Source organism: Oncorhynchus gorbuscha, linkage group LG19 (assembly GCF_021184085.1).
Source record: "Oncorhynchus gorbuscha isolate QuinsamMale2020 ecotype Even-year linkage group LG19, OgorEven_v1.0, whole genome shotgun sequence".
NCBI classification, from domain to species: Eukaryota; Metazoa; Chordata; class Actinopteri; order Salmoniformes; family Salmonidae; genus Oncorhynchus; species Oncorhynchus gorbuscha.
This window is the reverse complement of record NC_060191.1, coordinates 21,128,337-21,141,328: the sequence shown is the minus strand read 5'-3', so window position 1 is coordinate 21,141,328 and position 12,992 is coordinate 21,128,337. Positions and strand designations below refer to the sequence as shown.

The 12,992-nt window shown below is 42.8% G+C and overlaps 1 protein-coding gene across 1 annotated transcript in view; it reads right to left on the bottom strand.

The window, feature by feature from the left end:
* Positions 1-9,970, bottom strand: part of LOC124005117 (inactive phospholipase C-like protein 2) — a 60,966-nt gene extending 50,996 nt beyond the window's left edge. The window contains exons 1-4 of the mRNA XM_046314063.1: positions 9,897-9,970; positions 9,638-9,695; positions 9,021-9,044; positions 8,603-8,893 (exon numbers count right to left, since the gene is read on the bottom strand). Coding sequence (XP_046170019.1) covers positions 8,603-8,851 — 249 coding nt within the window. The 5' untranslated portion in view covers positions 8,852-8,893; positions 9,021-9,044; positions 9,638-9,695; positions 9,897-9,970. The remainder of the gene's footprint in view (positions 1-8,602; positions 8,894-9,020; positions 9,045-9,637; positions 9,696-9,896) is intronic.
* Positions 9,971-12,992: the final 3,022 nt, after the last annotated feature.

Genomic DNA, 12,992 nt, shown 5'->3' with positions numbered 1-12,992 from the left:
TAATCAATGAGCTTGATGCATTGATAAGCTCCTTTCCTGAGGACGGCTCACCTCTCACAGTTCTGGGCAACTTTAACCTGGTCTACTTTGACTCATTCCTCTCTGCCTCCTTCTTTCCACTCCTCTCCTCTTTTGACCTCACCCTCTCACCTTCCCCCCTACTCACAAGGCAGGCAATACGCTCGACCTCATCTTTACTAGATGCTGTTCTTCCACTAACCTCATTGCAACTCCTCCAAGTCTCCGACCACTACCTTGTATCCTTTTCCCTCTGCTCTCATCCAACACTTCCCACACTGCCCCTATCGGATGGTATCGCGCCGTCCCAACCTTCGCTCTTCTCGCTACTCTCTCCTCTTCCATCCTATCATCTCTTCCCTCTGCTCAAACCTTTCCAACCTATCTCCTGATTCTGCCTCCTCAACGCTCCCTCTCCTCCCTTTCTGCATCCTTTGACTCTCTATGTCCCCTATCTTCCAGGCCGGCTCGGTCCTCCCCTCCCGCTCCATGGCTTGACGACTCATTGCGAGCTCACAGAACAGGGCTAGCGGAAATGGAGGAAAAATCGCCTCCCTGCGGACCTGGCATCCTTTCGCTCCCTTCTCTACATTTTCCTCCTCTGTCTCTGCTGCTAAAACCACTTTCTACCACTCTAAATTTCAAGCATCTGCCTCTAACCCTAGGAAGCTCTTTGCCACCTTCTCCTCCCTCCTGAATCCTCCTCCCCCCCCCTCCTCCTCCCTCTCTGCAGATGACTTCGTCAACCATTTTGAAAAGAAGGTCGACGACATCCGATCCTCGTTTGCTAAGTCAAACGACACTGCTGGTTCTGCTCACACTGCCCTACCCTGTGCTCTGACCTCTTTCTCCCTCTCTCTCCAGATGAAATCTCGCGTCTTGTGACGGCCGGCCGCCCAACAACCTGCCCGCTCGAATCCCCTCCTCTCTTCTCCAGACCATTTCCGGAGACCTTCTCCCTTATCACCTCGCTCATCAACTTATCCCTGACCACTGGCTACGTCCCTTCCGTCTTCAAGAGAGCGAGAGTTGCACCCCTTCTGAAAAAACCTACACTCGATCCCTCCGATGTTAACTACAGACCAGTATCCCTTCTTTTCCAAAACTCTTGAACGTGCCGTCCTTGGTCAGCTCTCCCGCTATCTCTCTCAGAATGACCTGCTTATCCAAATCAGTCAGGTTTCAAGACTAGTCATTCAACTGAGACTGCTCTTCTCTGTATCACGGAGGCGCTCCGCACCGCTAAAGCTAATCCTCTGCTCTCATCCTTCTAGACCTATCGGCTGCCTTCGATTGTGAACCATCAGATCCTCCTCTCCACCCTCTCCGAGTTGGGCAACGCTTGGATTGCGTCCTACCTGACAGGTCGCTCCTACCAGGTGGCGTGGCGAGAAGTCTCCTCACCACGCGCTCTCACCACTGGTGTCCCCCAGGGCTCTGTTCTAGGCCCTCTCCTATTCTCGCTATACACCAAGTCACTTGGCTCTGTCATAACCTCACATGGTCTCTCCTATCATTGCTATGCAGACGACACACAATTAATCTTCTCCTTTCCCCCTTCTGATGACCAGGTGGCGAATCGCATCTCTGCATGTCTGGCAGACATATCAGTGTGGATGACGGATCACCACCTCAAGCTGTTCGGCAAGACGGAGCTGCTCTTCCTCCCGGGGAAGGACTGCCCGTTCCATGATCTCTATCACGGTTGACAACTCCATTGTGTCCTCCTCCCAGAGCGCTAAGAACCTTGGTGTGATCCTGGACAACATTTGTAGGTTCATGCTCTACAACATAAGTACATGTCCTAATGCCATTAAACCCCTACAACTCATCCAGAACGGCACTAGTGTTCAATACACCCCTGCTCCTCCGCTCTCTTGGCAGTTGAAGGCATCCGCTACAAGACCATGGTGCCGGATTGAGGGGAAGCACCTCAGTACCTCCAGGCTCCAGGCCCTAACCCAAATAAGGGCACTGCGTTCATCCACCTCTGGCCTGCCGCCTCCCCTACCACTGAGGAAGTACAGTTCCCGTGTTCCCTTCCCAAGTTCCCTCAGGACAGCGGAGTCACCCCGCTCTTTAAGGAATACTCCGCTCTCTCCACTGGCTTCCAGTTGAAGCTCGCATCAGTACCTCCAGGCTCTGGTCAGGCCCTACACCCAAATAAGGGCACTGCGTTCATCCACCTCTTAGGCCTCCCTACCACTGAGGAAGGTTCAGCCCAGTCAAAATGGCTCTTTTACGCCAGGACAGCGGAGTCAATCACCACCTTCCGGAGACACCTGAAACCCCACCTCTTTAAGGAATACTTAAGATAGGATAAAGTAAACGCTGTTAAAAATTTAGATGCACTAAAAGTGGCTGTTCCACTGGATGTCATAAGGTGAATGCACCAATTTGTAACACTGGATAAACCTTAAATGTAAAATGGTTGCTAGATTTAGGGGTCAAGGTTAGGGCTAGGAGTTAGGTTAGGGTTAGCTAAAATGGTTAAGGTTAGGGAAAGGGTTAGATAACATGCTGCTAAGTAGTAACAACGCTGTTAATTAGCAAAAATTGTCCTTGAGATTCACACACAACCTTTGGGTTGCTAGATGTTAGGAGTCAAGGTTAGGAGTTAGGTTAGGGTTAGCTAAGAGTTAAGGTTAGAAGGAGGGTTCACTAACATGCTAAGTAATTGCAAAGTAGCTAAAAAGTAGTTGCAAAATAGCACATTTTGCTAAAATGCTAAGCATGTCCATGATGAGATTCGAACACACAACCTTTGCGTTGCAAGACGTTATACACCCACCCTGACCATGCAAACCCTCCTTTTTGTTTTTGCCTCAAGTAATCTTCCATCTTATGTAACCATAGCAAACGTAACATATCATTCCAATTTCAGTGTCCAGGATGGATTTACGCTTTCCATGTTATATCTAGTCTATGAGACCAGTGACATTTCACATTCAACAGGGTTTGGTTAGCGCTAGGGTCCAAGAAAGATCAGGCATCATATTGTAGGCTGTTGTCATGTAAACTACTCAATATCGACAAATAACCTGGATCTTGAGAAAAGGGAAGGGGAAAAAAATTGCTGCAAGGGATTCCTAAGCTAACTAAGTATAAGTATAAGGCTCCCCTTGAAATATGGTGCATCTGAATTGAAAGAGAACGTATTGCTTCTCCTGTTCTGCCTGGACCAGAAGAGAAGATTGATTTATATGCAGTAGACAGCTGGAAAAAAAAATCCTAGGCCTACATTTTGCTTGGATGATCACTAAATCAGGGACATGCTCTGAGCTGTGGTTTTGGCAACAAGATACAGAAGATAATTGATAGCCATCAAACAATGAAGGGATCATGTTAAGGGAACTCTGTGAAAAAATGATTTAGCCACAGGTTCATTCAAAAATCTGTCATTTCCAGTGGTTGGTCAAAACTGAACAGAATTTTAAAAACTGTTAGGCCAAAGCTACATTATCATTCACATGTGTAGGCAGTCATTGTAAATAAGAATTTGTTCTTAACGGACATGACTAGTTAAATCTGGATTTTTACACCTCAAGCAGTATGATACAGTGGTTTTAATTGTGCGCGTCTACTAGTGATTATATTTTGAGCACATACTGTGACCTGACCCAAGCTAGGCCAATCTCACACTCAGCAATACCACAATTTTGGAAGCCAAGTTTCAGCCCACTGTGTGTGTGTGTGTGTGTTAATTTGAGAAAGTGTTATTTTAAGTCCCAGATAAGTGGGTTATCTGTACTTCACTATTTATATTCTTGAAGTCTTTTTACTTTTACTTCACTACATTCCTAAAGAAAATAATGTAATTTTTACTCCATACATGTCTCCCGACACCCAAGAGTAAATTGAATGGCTAGCAGTACAGGAGAATTGTCAAATTCATGCACTTATCAAGATAACATCCCTGGTCATCCCCATTGCCTCTGATCTGGCAGACTCAGTGTTGGAGTGTGCCCCTGGCTATCCTTAAATAATTGTAAAAACAAACTAAAATACAAATACAAATTTAAAACCCAATTGTGCTGTCTGGTTTGCTTAATATAGGGAATTTGAAATTACTTACTAGGTATATTTCAGCAATTACATTTACTTTTGATACAAGTATATTTCAAACCAAATACTTTTAGACTTTTACTCAAGCAGTATTTTCATTGGGGGACTTTCACTTGAGTAGTTTTCTTTAGAGATATATTTACCTTTACTCAAGTATGACAATTGGGTATTCTTCCACCACTGCCGACCACATCCTCTCATCACTGCAGAAAAACTATTCTGCTTTAGTAGGTAAATCGCTTATTATATTACTCAGGGGTTGGAACCATTTTCAAAGAACATGAAAAAGAACAAACCATTTTAAGGAATGGAAACAAAAGTGATATCTAGTGTTCGAGAACAGAACCATTATTTTCAAATCTTAACTTGTTTTTCTTTGTCCAGAAATATTACACATTTCTAGTGCATCATTCTGTAATAATTCATGTAATATCCTAAACACATTCCAATCCACTTCATGTCAAGCCCCCTCCATCCCCACATCACAGGAGGCATAATAATGGCCGGAACGAAGCAAATGGAATATCAAACACATGGAAACCATACGTTTGATGTATTTGATACCATTCCACTCCAGCCATTACCACAAGCCTGCACTTATCTGACCAATCAAACATGTAAACAAATATCTTACCCGTTCCACAGAATGCTGCTCTCTCTGAAAATTGGTGGAGTAAATGTAAAAACCATGTTGATTTCAAAGGTTAAAAAAATAAGGAAAACGTTCAACGTGTGCAATGGGGATTTGCGCTCCATAATACAGTTGAAAATCAGTGTTCATGTTATGTGTGGACAGAAAGTGAAAGTCTTTTCATTGGAAGTGCTTAGATCTTTCATATAAATTCAATCTTGAAGGCTGTGCACAATTAAATATATAGTGAACAAAAAATAAACACAACATGTAAAGTTTTGGTCCCATGTTTCAGGAGCTGAAAAGATCCCAGAAATGTTCCATACAGACAAAAATATTATTTAGCTCAAATTGTGCACACATTTATTTACATCCCTGTTAGTGAGCATTTCTCCTTTGCCAAGATAATCAATTCACCTGACAGGTGTTGCATATCAAGAAGCTGATTAAACAGCATGATCATTACACAGAAATACAGTGACGAGATCCTGAGGCCCATTGTCGTGCCATTCATTCGCTGCCATCATCTCATGGCTCAGCATGATGATGCACAGCCCCATGTTGCAAGGATCTGTAAACAATTCCTGGAAGCTGAAAATGTCCCAGTTCTTCCATGGCCTGTATACTCAAACATGTCACCCATTGAGCATTTTTGGGATGCACTGGATTGCCGTGTAGGACAGCGTGTTCCAGTTCCAGCCAATATCCAGCAACTTCGCACAGCCATTGATGAGTGGGACAACATTTCACAATCAACACCCTGATCAACTCTGTGCGAAGGAGATGTGTCACGCTGCATGAGGCAAATGGTGGTCACACCAGTTACCGACTGGTTTTCTGATCCACACCACAAGGTGGAAGTGGAGAGGAGAGGTGTAATATGGCAGCACAGGGCTATGACCTCCAGCAGAACCCACTGCTACTAATGGGAGCTGTCAATTTTAGCTCTGGTCTGACAGGGCCAGCATGATTAGCCTGGAAATTTGCCCAACGCTGATTTGCATATGGACCAGTGTTGTATTATACCAACTTGTCAAGGCTTGCAGAGAAGGCTGTTATTGTGTAGTATTACAGTCCCTTATTGCGTTTTGGACATTGGTGGTAAGCCACGTGATAATTTTCGACTACCTTCGGACCAGTCAGTACTAACACGACGTGTGCATTAAGCTTTGTTCAATAGCAATGAGAGGTTTGTCGACACAGAAGGTTTCCCTAGACCAAACAAGAGCTTGGTGAGTGAAAGTATGTGCAGCAAATATTTTTTGGGGGGGTAAATACAGAATTCTCTGCTCTCCAATACCTTTCAATAGACATAATTAAACTATTAATTTGTAGTTTTTTTAAACCTTGAGTCACAGGAGTGGACATCAGATTAAATAAATAGTTCTTCACAGCTAGGAAGTGAGACAGGTCCTTGTAAATTTACAAGTGATCTCTCTCCACACAAGGCAGAAATGTCAACGTTACCTAGATCAATCTCCAGGCATAGAGAGAGTCAAAGTTCAACACTTTCAAAGTGCCAAAAAAGTGCTGCCCACAAAACCTGGCTTGAAAAAGAGCTTAACTGGAAAGAACCATGTTCATTGCAGGCAAATTAACAATACCACAATGAAAAGGCTCACAATGAATAACATAGTTGATTGAGATTTTGGACAATAACAAGTGCGAGCCTCATCTACAGTAGGACCAGAAATTAGCTGATCAAAAGATATTGATGCAACTTCAGTCACAGTGGGGACTATCCATTCAAAAAGGCTACACAGTTGACTTGCAGATATGATGAGAAGGCTAGAGCAGGGATGAGCAACTCCAGTCCTAAGTGGTTGTCTCACCTTTCCCCCCCAATCCCTAGCAAACACATCTGATTAAACTAATTGCAGTCAAAACTAAAAGATCACTCACTGATTATTGGAGTCAGTTGTGTTAGCTGGGGCAAAAATGTGACACCAATCAAGCCACAAAGGACTGGAGTTGCCCATCCCTGGGCTAGAGTGTAAGCCATAAGCAGCTTAAAATCAAAAGATGCAAAGAAATAAGGGATAGACCTACATAAGCTGTTTCCATTAACTTGTCCAGTGATTTTATTGTTGTTGACATTTAGAAAGTTTGCATAGAAATTGCAACAACTGCCTTTGTTTCTACTTGTGACAAAAACAGCAGGCCGTAATGATGTCACCCCCCTGCCTCCCAAAAAATTTAACATTCGCAAAAACCGTGTGCCGAATAAAACAATTAAAGTGTTTGAACTGTTTCCAAAATCAATTTAGGGAAATTGTGCATTAATAAATGTGACAGTCTGTATGCCTTCCCACCTACAGTATGTTTCATGTCTCAGGTAGCCCGGAAAGGCCAGCATGGATAGAATGCAAGACTTCACTGATATTTGCCATATTCTAATAATTCTCATGTGCCAACGTATCGCCATGGTCTGTGCCATTGTACAGCTTGCACTCCTGTAGAGCTGAAATAATTGGGTTGTGAAACTTGCATCCAACCAACCAGAAAAGCAAGGCGAAACAATTCAGGCATTCTTGAAAGTCAAGACAATCCTTGTTCTGCAAAGAAACATTTTTATTTTTGCAAGCAGTAGACATTTAGAATTAAAATGTGTAGTGGAGCTTTATAGTTGTGTGACATGTGCCCAGAGTACCTTAAATTATTCGGCAATAATTTATTCTGAAAAACTTTCCATCATAATTCCTCACAATAAAGAAAGTTTGACAAAAGACAAATCCACACATTGAATGGATAAATCTTTAGAACATTTCTTCAATAGCTGCTGTTTCTATTACACGTTGCAATGTGTTTTTGTTGCGACATTGCTTTAATTGAATAAACCTGCCTAATGAGCAGCAATAAGCTAAATACAAAAATGCTGTGAGTTTAGCAATGTAATAGCCTCAGGCTGCAAGACCTAGGCTACACTTGAATGCAATTTGTAGGCCTATTTAGGGATTTGTAGCCTTCACTTTCAGGGAAAACAAGTCAAACGAACAACCTTGCAACACAGTCAATATGAGGAAATAGGTGAATGCATCATTTCCTTCATGAGGCCATCTGTTGTCTAATATAGAGGCCAACTGACAACACTAGTGTAATGAAGACAACAGAATACAAAGCTGAGAAGTCTTAATGAGGAAAATCCTTGTCTCGTGATGAACTGCTTACAAAACCAATGTGTTCAGACAACAATGGCACCAATTTAATTTGGAAACTGTTCTTAAGCACAGGAATTGGTCCTGACTTTCCCAAATGTGGAATGGCAACATATGGTAAACGTCAAGCACTCAAGATTGTTGTTTGAAAGATGTCGCAAACAGATCACTTTGGTCTCCAAATTCAGTTCATGCAAAGCCTTCAAGCAATGTTTCCCTACAGAACGTATTTGTAAGAACGCCTGTAACCTAGACATTGTTGTCCCATACTAACTCCCTGTGTCTTCATATTAATGTCTCATCTTCGATTTCATAAATGAGTTAGTGAGGACTTGGCCTAGGATATTTTTAAACAATAGTATTCAATCTGATAATGGAGGTGTATCCCCTCCTAGTAGTCACCTATCCAGAATTCAGCTAAATATCTCAAGATATTTACCATGAGCTGACAACACAGAAGTTAGTTAATTTGCTCTGAATGGTGAATTGACACTTGTGATGAAATTCAGACAAGACCTATACTTTAACCTGACTGTTTGCATTGTCACTGTGTGTGTGAACAGTGTTTTTTTGGATTGCAAGTGGTCGTATGGTCGAGGTTGCTGAACCAATGTGCATAACATGTACACTTCGTGGAAGATCAAAGTCTAAGGATGCATCCACTATGCTAACCATCTAGCCAACCATGCATCCCTCTTCGCGTTTTCAAATCCGTATTACAAATATGATTTACCTTTATAATGCTGCTCCTGCGTGGTATTCCAGATTTGGAATCCAATCCGACAGAGGAGTTGTTGGCTGTTTCAAGCCCTGGGCTGTCAGGTAACGTTTCTGATCCAACCATGTTTGCCGGTATCCCACAGTCCCCATTGAAGACGGATACTTCGCACTGCGTCTTCCCGTCTGTTTGATCACAGGGCAAAGCCACCGAATCCCCAGTATTCGATGGAGATGAGCCGTCGTTCTCTCCAAACTCCGCCATAGGCACTCCACGCACACAGAAAGACCAAGCGTAGCTGTCAACCTGCAATGTAGGTGTTTCACTTGCAACGCTGTTGTATTTATCCAATGTCCTGGCTTGCTAGCTACCTCGTTATAACATCTGCACAAAAACGTTCCGTATCATCTTTCGGTCCATATTTGACTCGTACCTAATGTGCTCCTTGGATTGTGCTCTGTAAAACAAAACACACAATTAACAAGAGACACAGAATATCAATAGATTCAACGGTTCAATGCTAGACATTATCATCTGAAATTGCATGCACACAAGATGTCTAATAAATGTGACTTTGAATAGTAACTGACTACCGTTAGCTAATTACATACAAACAGTGCAATTGCATTCAATGGAATTTTCAATTGGCAAAGCCGTCGGTATAACATTGCAAAATTATTTTTCATAATGGATGCATTAGCTAGCGTTAGCTACATCGTCTCATTTGAAATTGTCTGGTTAAGGCATTCGATAGTTAGCAGCCTAGCTAAGCTTCGTTAGTCAACAAGTTAGCCATATTTACAATCGTCACGGATAGACGTGGCTGGTTTGTTAGCTGCTGTGTATATCTAGACTAGAGCTAATTTAGTTATCGTTAGTTAACGTAGTCAGACATCCGTACACTGCCATGTTACTTGAACTGACAAATTAGCCCACGTTTCATAAACTTGCCAATAGTTAGCTAATACTAGAGCCAAATATGTTAACTAACCCTCTTGTATCTGTTCTACAGCCACCCATGGCAACATAATGTCGTGTTATCACACTTGCCTTGCTTGATAAAGTCTTGTAGAGGGAGAACAAAGTTCCATTCTGCTGTGCTATCCAGCTGCAACGACAATACTACTGTTCAGTCCCTGCACCACCAGTTGCTGCATTAGCTAGCTTGCAATGTAGCTAGCTTGTTAACAAGTAGTCACCGACTAAACCCAACTGTCAATACATTTGCTATCTAAATCAACTGTATCTAGCGAGCTAACCGTTTAGAAAAATTCGAAAAGTTAACGAATTACTTGCAACGACAACGAACCTTCTTTCAATCAAACTTTGCTCATAAAAAAAGGTAATCGATCAATCCGGTTCTCTATAATTACACTAGATGACTAATGAGGGCACTGTTTTGATGCCACCGCCCCTACGTCCTGGCACGCACCCAACACAGTAAAAACAAAATCATTTTGGAAGCTATACAAATGCAATTATTCATGGCTAAACTATTGTTTCCCACGTTTATTCTATTACAGACACCTTCATACATACTTTAAATATATATTATGTGAGTTAAACATACATACATACTTATATATATTAATGTATTTAAAGTATGATTTTTGAAAGTATTAATGTTTACTGGCCCCACTACAACAACAAATACTTATGCATGTAATTTTGTCCTTGACACGTCTAACTGAAATACTGTATAATTCCATTCATTCCTATGGCGGACTCCGTATTCTGGGCAGTGCCAATATGGTCGACCGGTATTTTCAAAGTCCCTCATTGGCCAGTACGTAGGATATACAATCCAGGGTTTATTTTTCGTGCATTCGGAATGTATTGAGATCCTTTCCCTTTTCCCATATTTTGTAACGTTACAGCCTTATTTAAAAAATAAAAAATTAAAATATTTATTCCCTCATCAATCTACACAGTACCCCATAATGACAAGATTAAAACATGTTTGTCGGAATGTGTGCAAATTTATTAAAATCAAAAAACAGAAATACCTTATTTATATAAGTATTCAGACCCTTTGCTATGAGACTCGAAATTGAGCTCAGGTGCATCCTGTTTCCTTTGATCATCCTTGAGATGTTTCTACAACTTGATTGGAGTCGACCTGTGGTAAATTCAATTGATTTGACATGATTTGGAAAGACACACAACTCTCTATATAAGGTCTCCCAATTGACAGTGCATTTCAGAGCAAAAACCAAACCATGACGACAAAGGAATTGGCCGTAGAGCTCCGAGACAGGGTGGTGTCGATGCACGTATCTGGGGAAGGGTACCAAAAAATGTCTGCAGCATTGAAGGTCCTCAAGAATACAGTGGCCTCCATCAATCTGAAATGTAAGAAGATTGGAACTAACAAGACTCTTCCTAGAGCAGGCCGCCCGGCCAAACTAAGAAGGGCCTAGGTCAGGGAGGTGAACAAGAACCTGATGGTCACTCTGGCAGAGCTCGAGAGTTCTTCTGTGGAGATGGGACAACCTTCCAGAAGGACAACCATCTCTGCAGCACTCCACCTTTATCGTAGAGTGGTCAGATAGAAGTCCCTGCTCAGTAGACAGAAGTCCCTGCTCAGTAGACAGAAGTCCCTGCTCAGTAGACAGAAGTCCCTGCTCAGTAGACAGAAGTCCCTGCTCAGTAGACAAAGTCCCTGCTCAGTAGACAGAAGTCCCTGCTCAGTAAAAGGCAGTAAAAGTCTGTAGCCATGAAGTGCTTTGAAAAGCTAGTCACGGCACACATCAACAACATTATCCCAGAAACCCTAGACCAACTCCATTTTGAATACTGCCCCAACAGATCCACAGATGCAATCTCTATTGCACTCCACACTGCTCTTTCACACCTGGACAAATGGAAGACCTATGTGAGAATGCTATTCATTGACTACATCTCAGCGTTCAACGCCATTGTGCCCTCATAACTCATCACTAAGCTAAGGACCCTGGGACTAAACCTCCCTCTGCAACTGTATCCTGGACTTCCTGATGGGCCGCCCCAGGTGGTAAGGGTAGGTAATAACACATCCGTCACGCTGATCCTCAACACGGAGGCCCCTCAGGGGTGCGTGCTCAGTCCTCTCCTATACTTCCTGTTCACTCATGACTGTGTGGCCAGGCACGACTCCAACACCATCATTAAGTTTGTCGATGACACAACAGTGGCCTGATCACCGACAATGACGAGACAGCCTATAAGGAGGAGGTCAGAGACCTGGCCGTGGGGTGCCAGGACAACAACCTCGAGAGCATGCTGACTGGTTGCATCATTGCCTGGTATGGCAAATGCTCGGCCTCCGACCGCAAGGCACTACAGAGGGTAGTGTGTACGGCCCGGTACATCACTGGGGTTAAGCTTCCTGCCATGCAGGACCTCTATACCAGGCGGTGTCAGAGGAAGGCCCTCAAATTTGTCAAAGGCTCCAGCCACACTTGTCATAGATTGTTCTCTCTGCTACTGCACGGCAAGCGGTACTGGAGCTCTAAGTCTAGGTCAAATATTCTTCTAAACAGCTTCTACCCCCAAGCCTTAAGACTCCTGAACATCTAATCAAATGGCTGTCTGAAAACACAACCATCGCAGGATCTACGAGTGATGAATTTCCGGCTAAGGGTGGTCCATTTAAAACTCATTCTTTCCTCCATCGCCCTTTGCCCTTCAAGTGTATACTCGTCAGACATCATGATACGTCATCAGAAGTGTCCACTTAATTTGAGGGCTGAGGGGATAGGGTGTGTCTTTTAAATGTTTGGATCGCAGTCAGTGTTTCTTCCGACACATTGGTGCGGCTGGCTTCCGGGTTAAGCAAGCAGTATGTCATGAAGCAGTGCTGCTTGGCAGGGTCGTGTTTCAGAGGACGCAAGGCTCTCGACCTTCACCTCTCCCGAGTCCGTACCTTGGCTGCATTCCAAACACTTAAAAGACACACCCTATTCATTGTTTTTCTTGTAGCAGCTCTTATTCTCTTTAGCTATTCAAAAATGATCCTTACAGTTTACGTTCTAATATTTTAGTCAAAGTTAATCATGCCTGAGTTTATGTGCAGGAGGGTATGCATTGCTGAAGTTTTTATAGCCTACACATGAGACATGAACATAAACAGTTATATTGAACCTTTTTTGAATCAAATTCTAGACAATAAATATACTGCAGAATACCTTACCTCTATGTCAGTGTGCCAGTTCCACCTTGTGTTGCCTTCTCAGGGTTCTTATTAGAAGTCATGTGTCTTTTTTCTGATAAAGGATCAGTTCACATAAATCAATGTTGTAAGGGACAGGAGAAGGGACGGTGTACACTAACTGTTCAAAAGCACATTTTTTTTGTCCATTAAAATAACATCCAGGATGCTGGCCTTCTAGGCAGAGTTCCTCTTTCCAGTGTCTGTGTTCTTTTA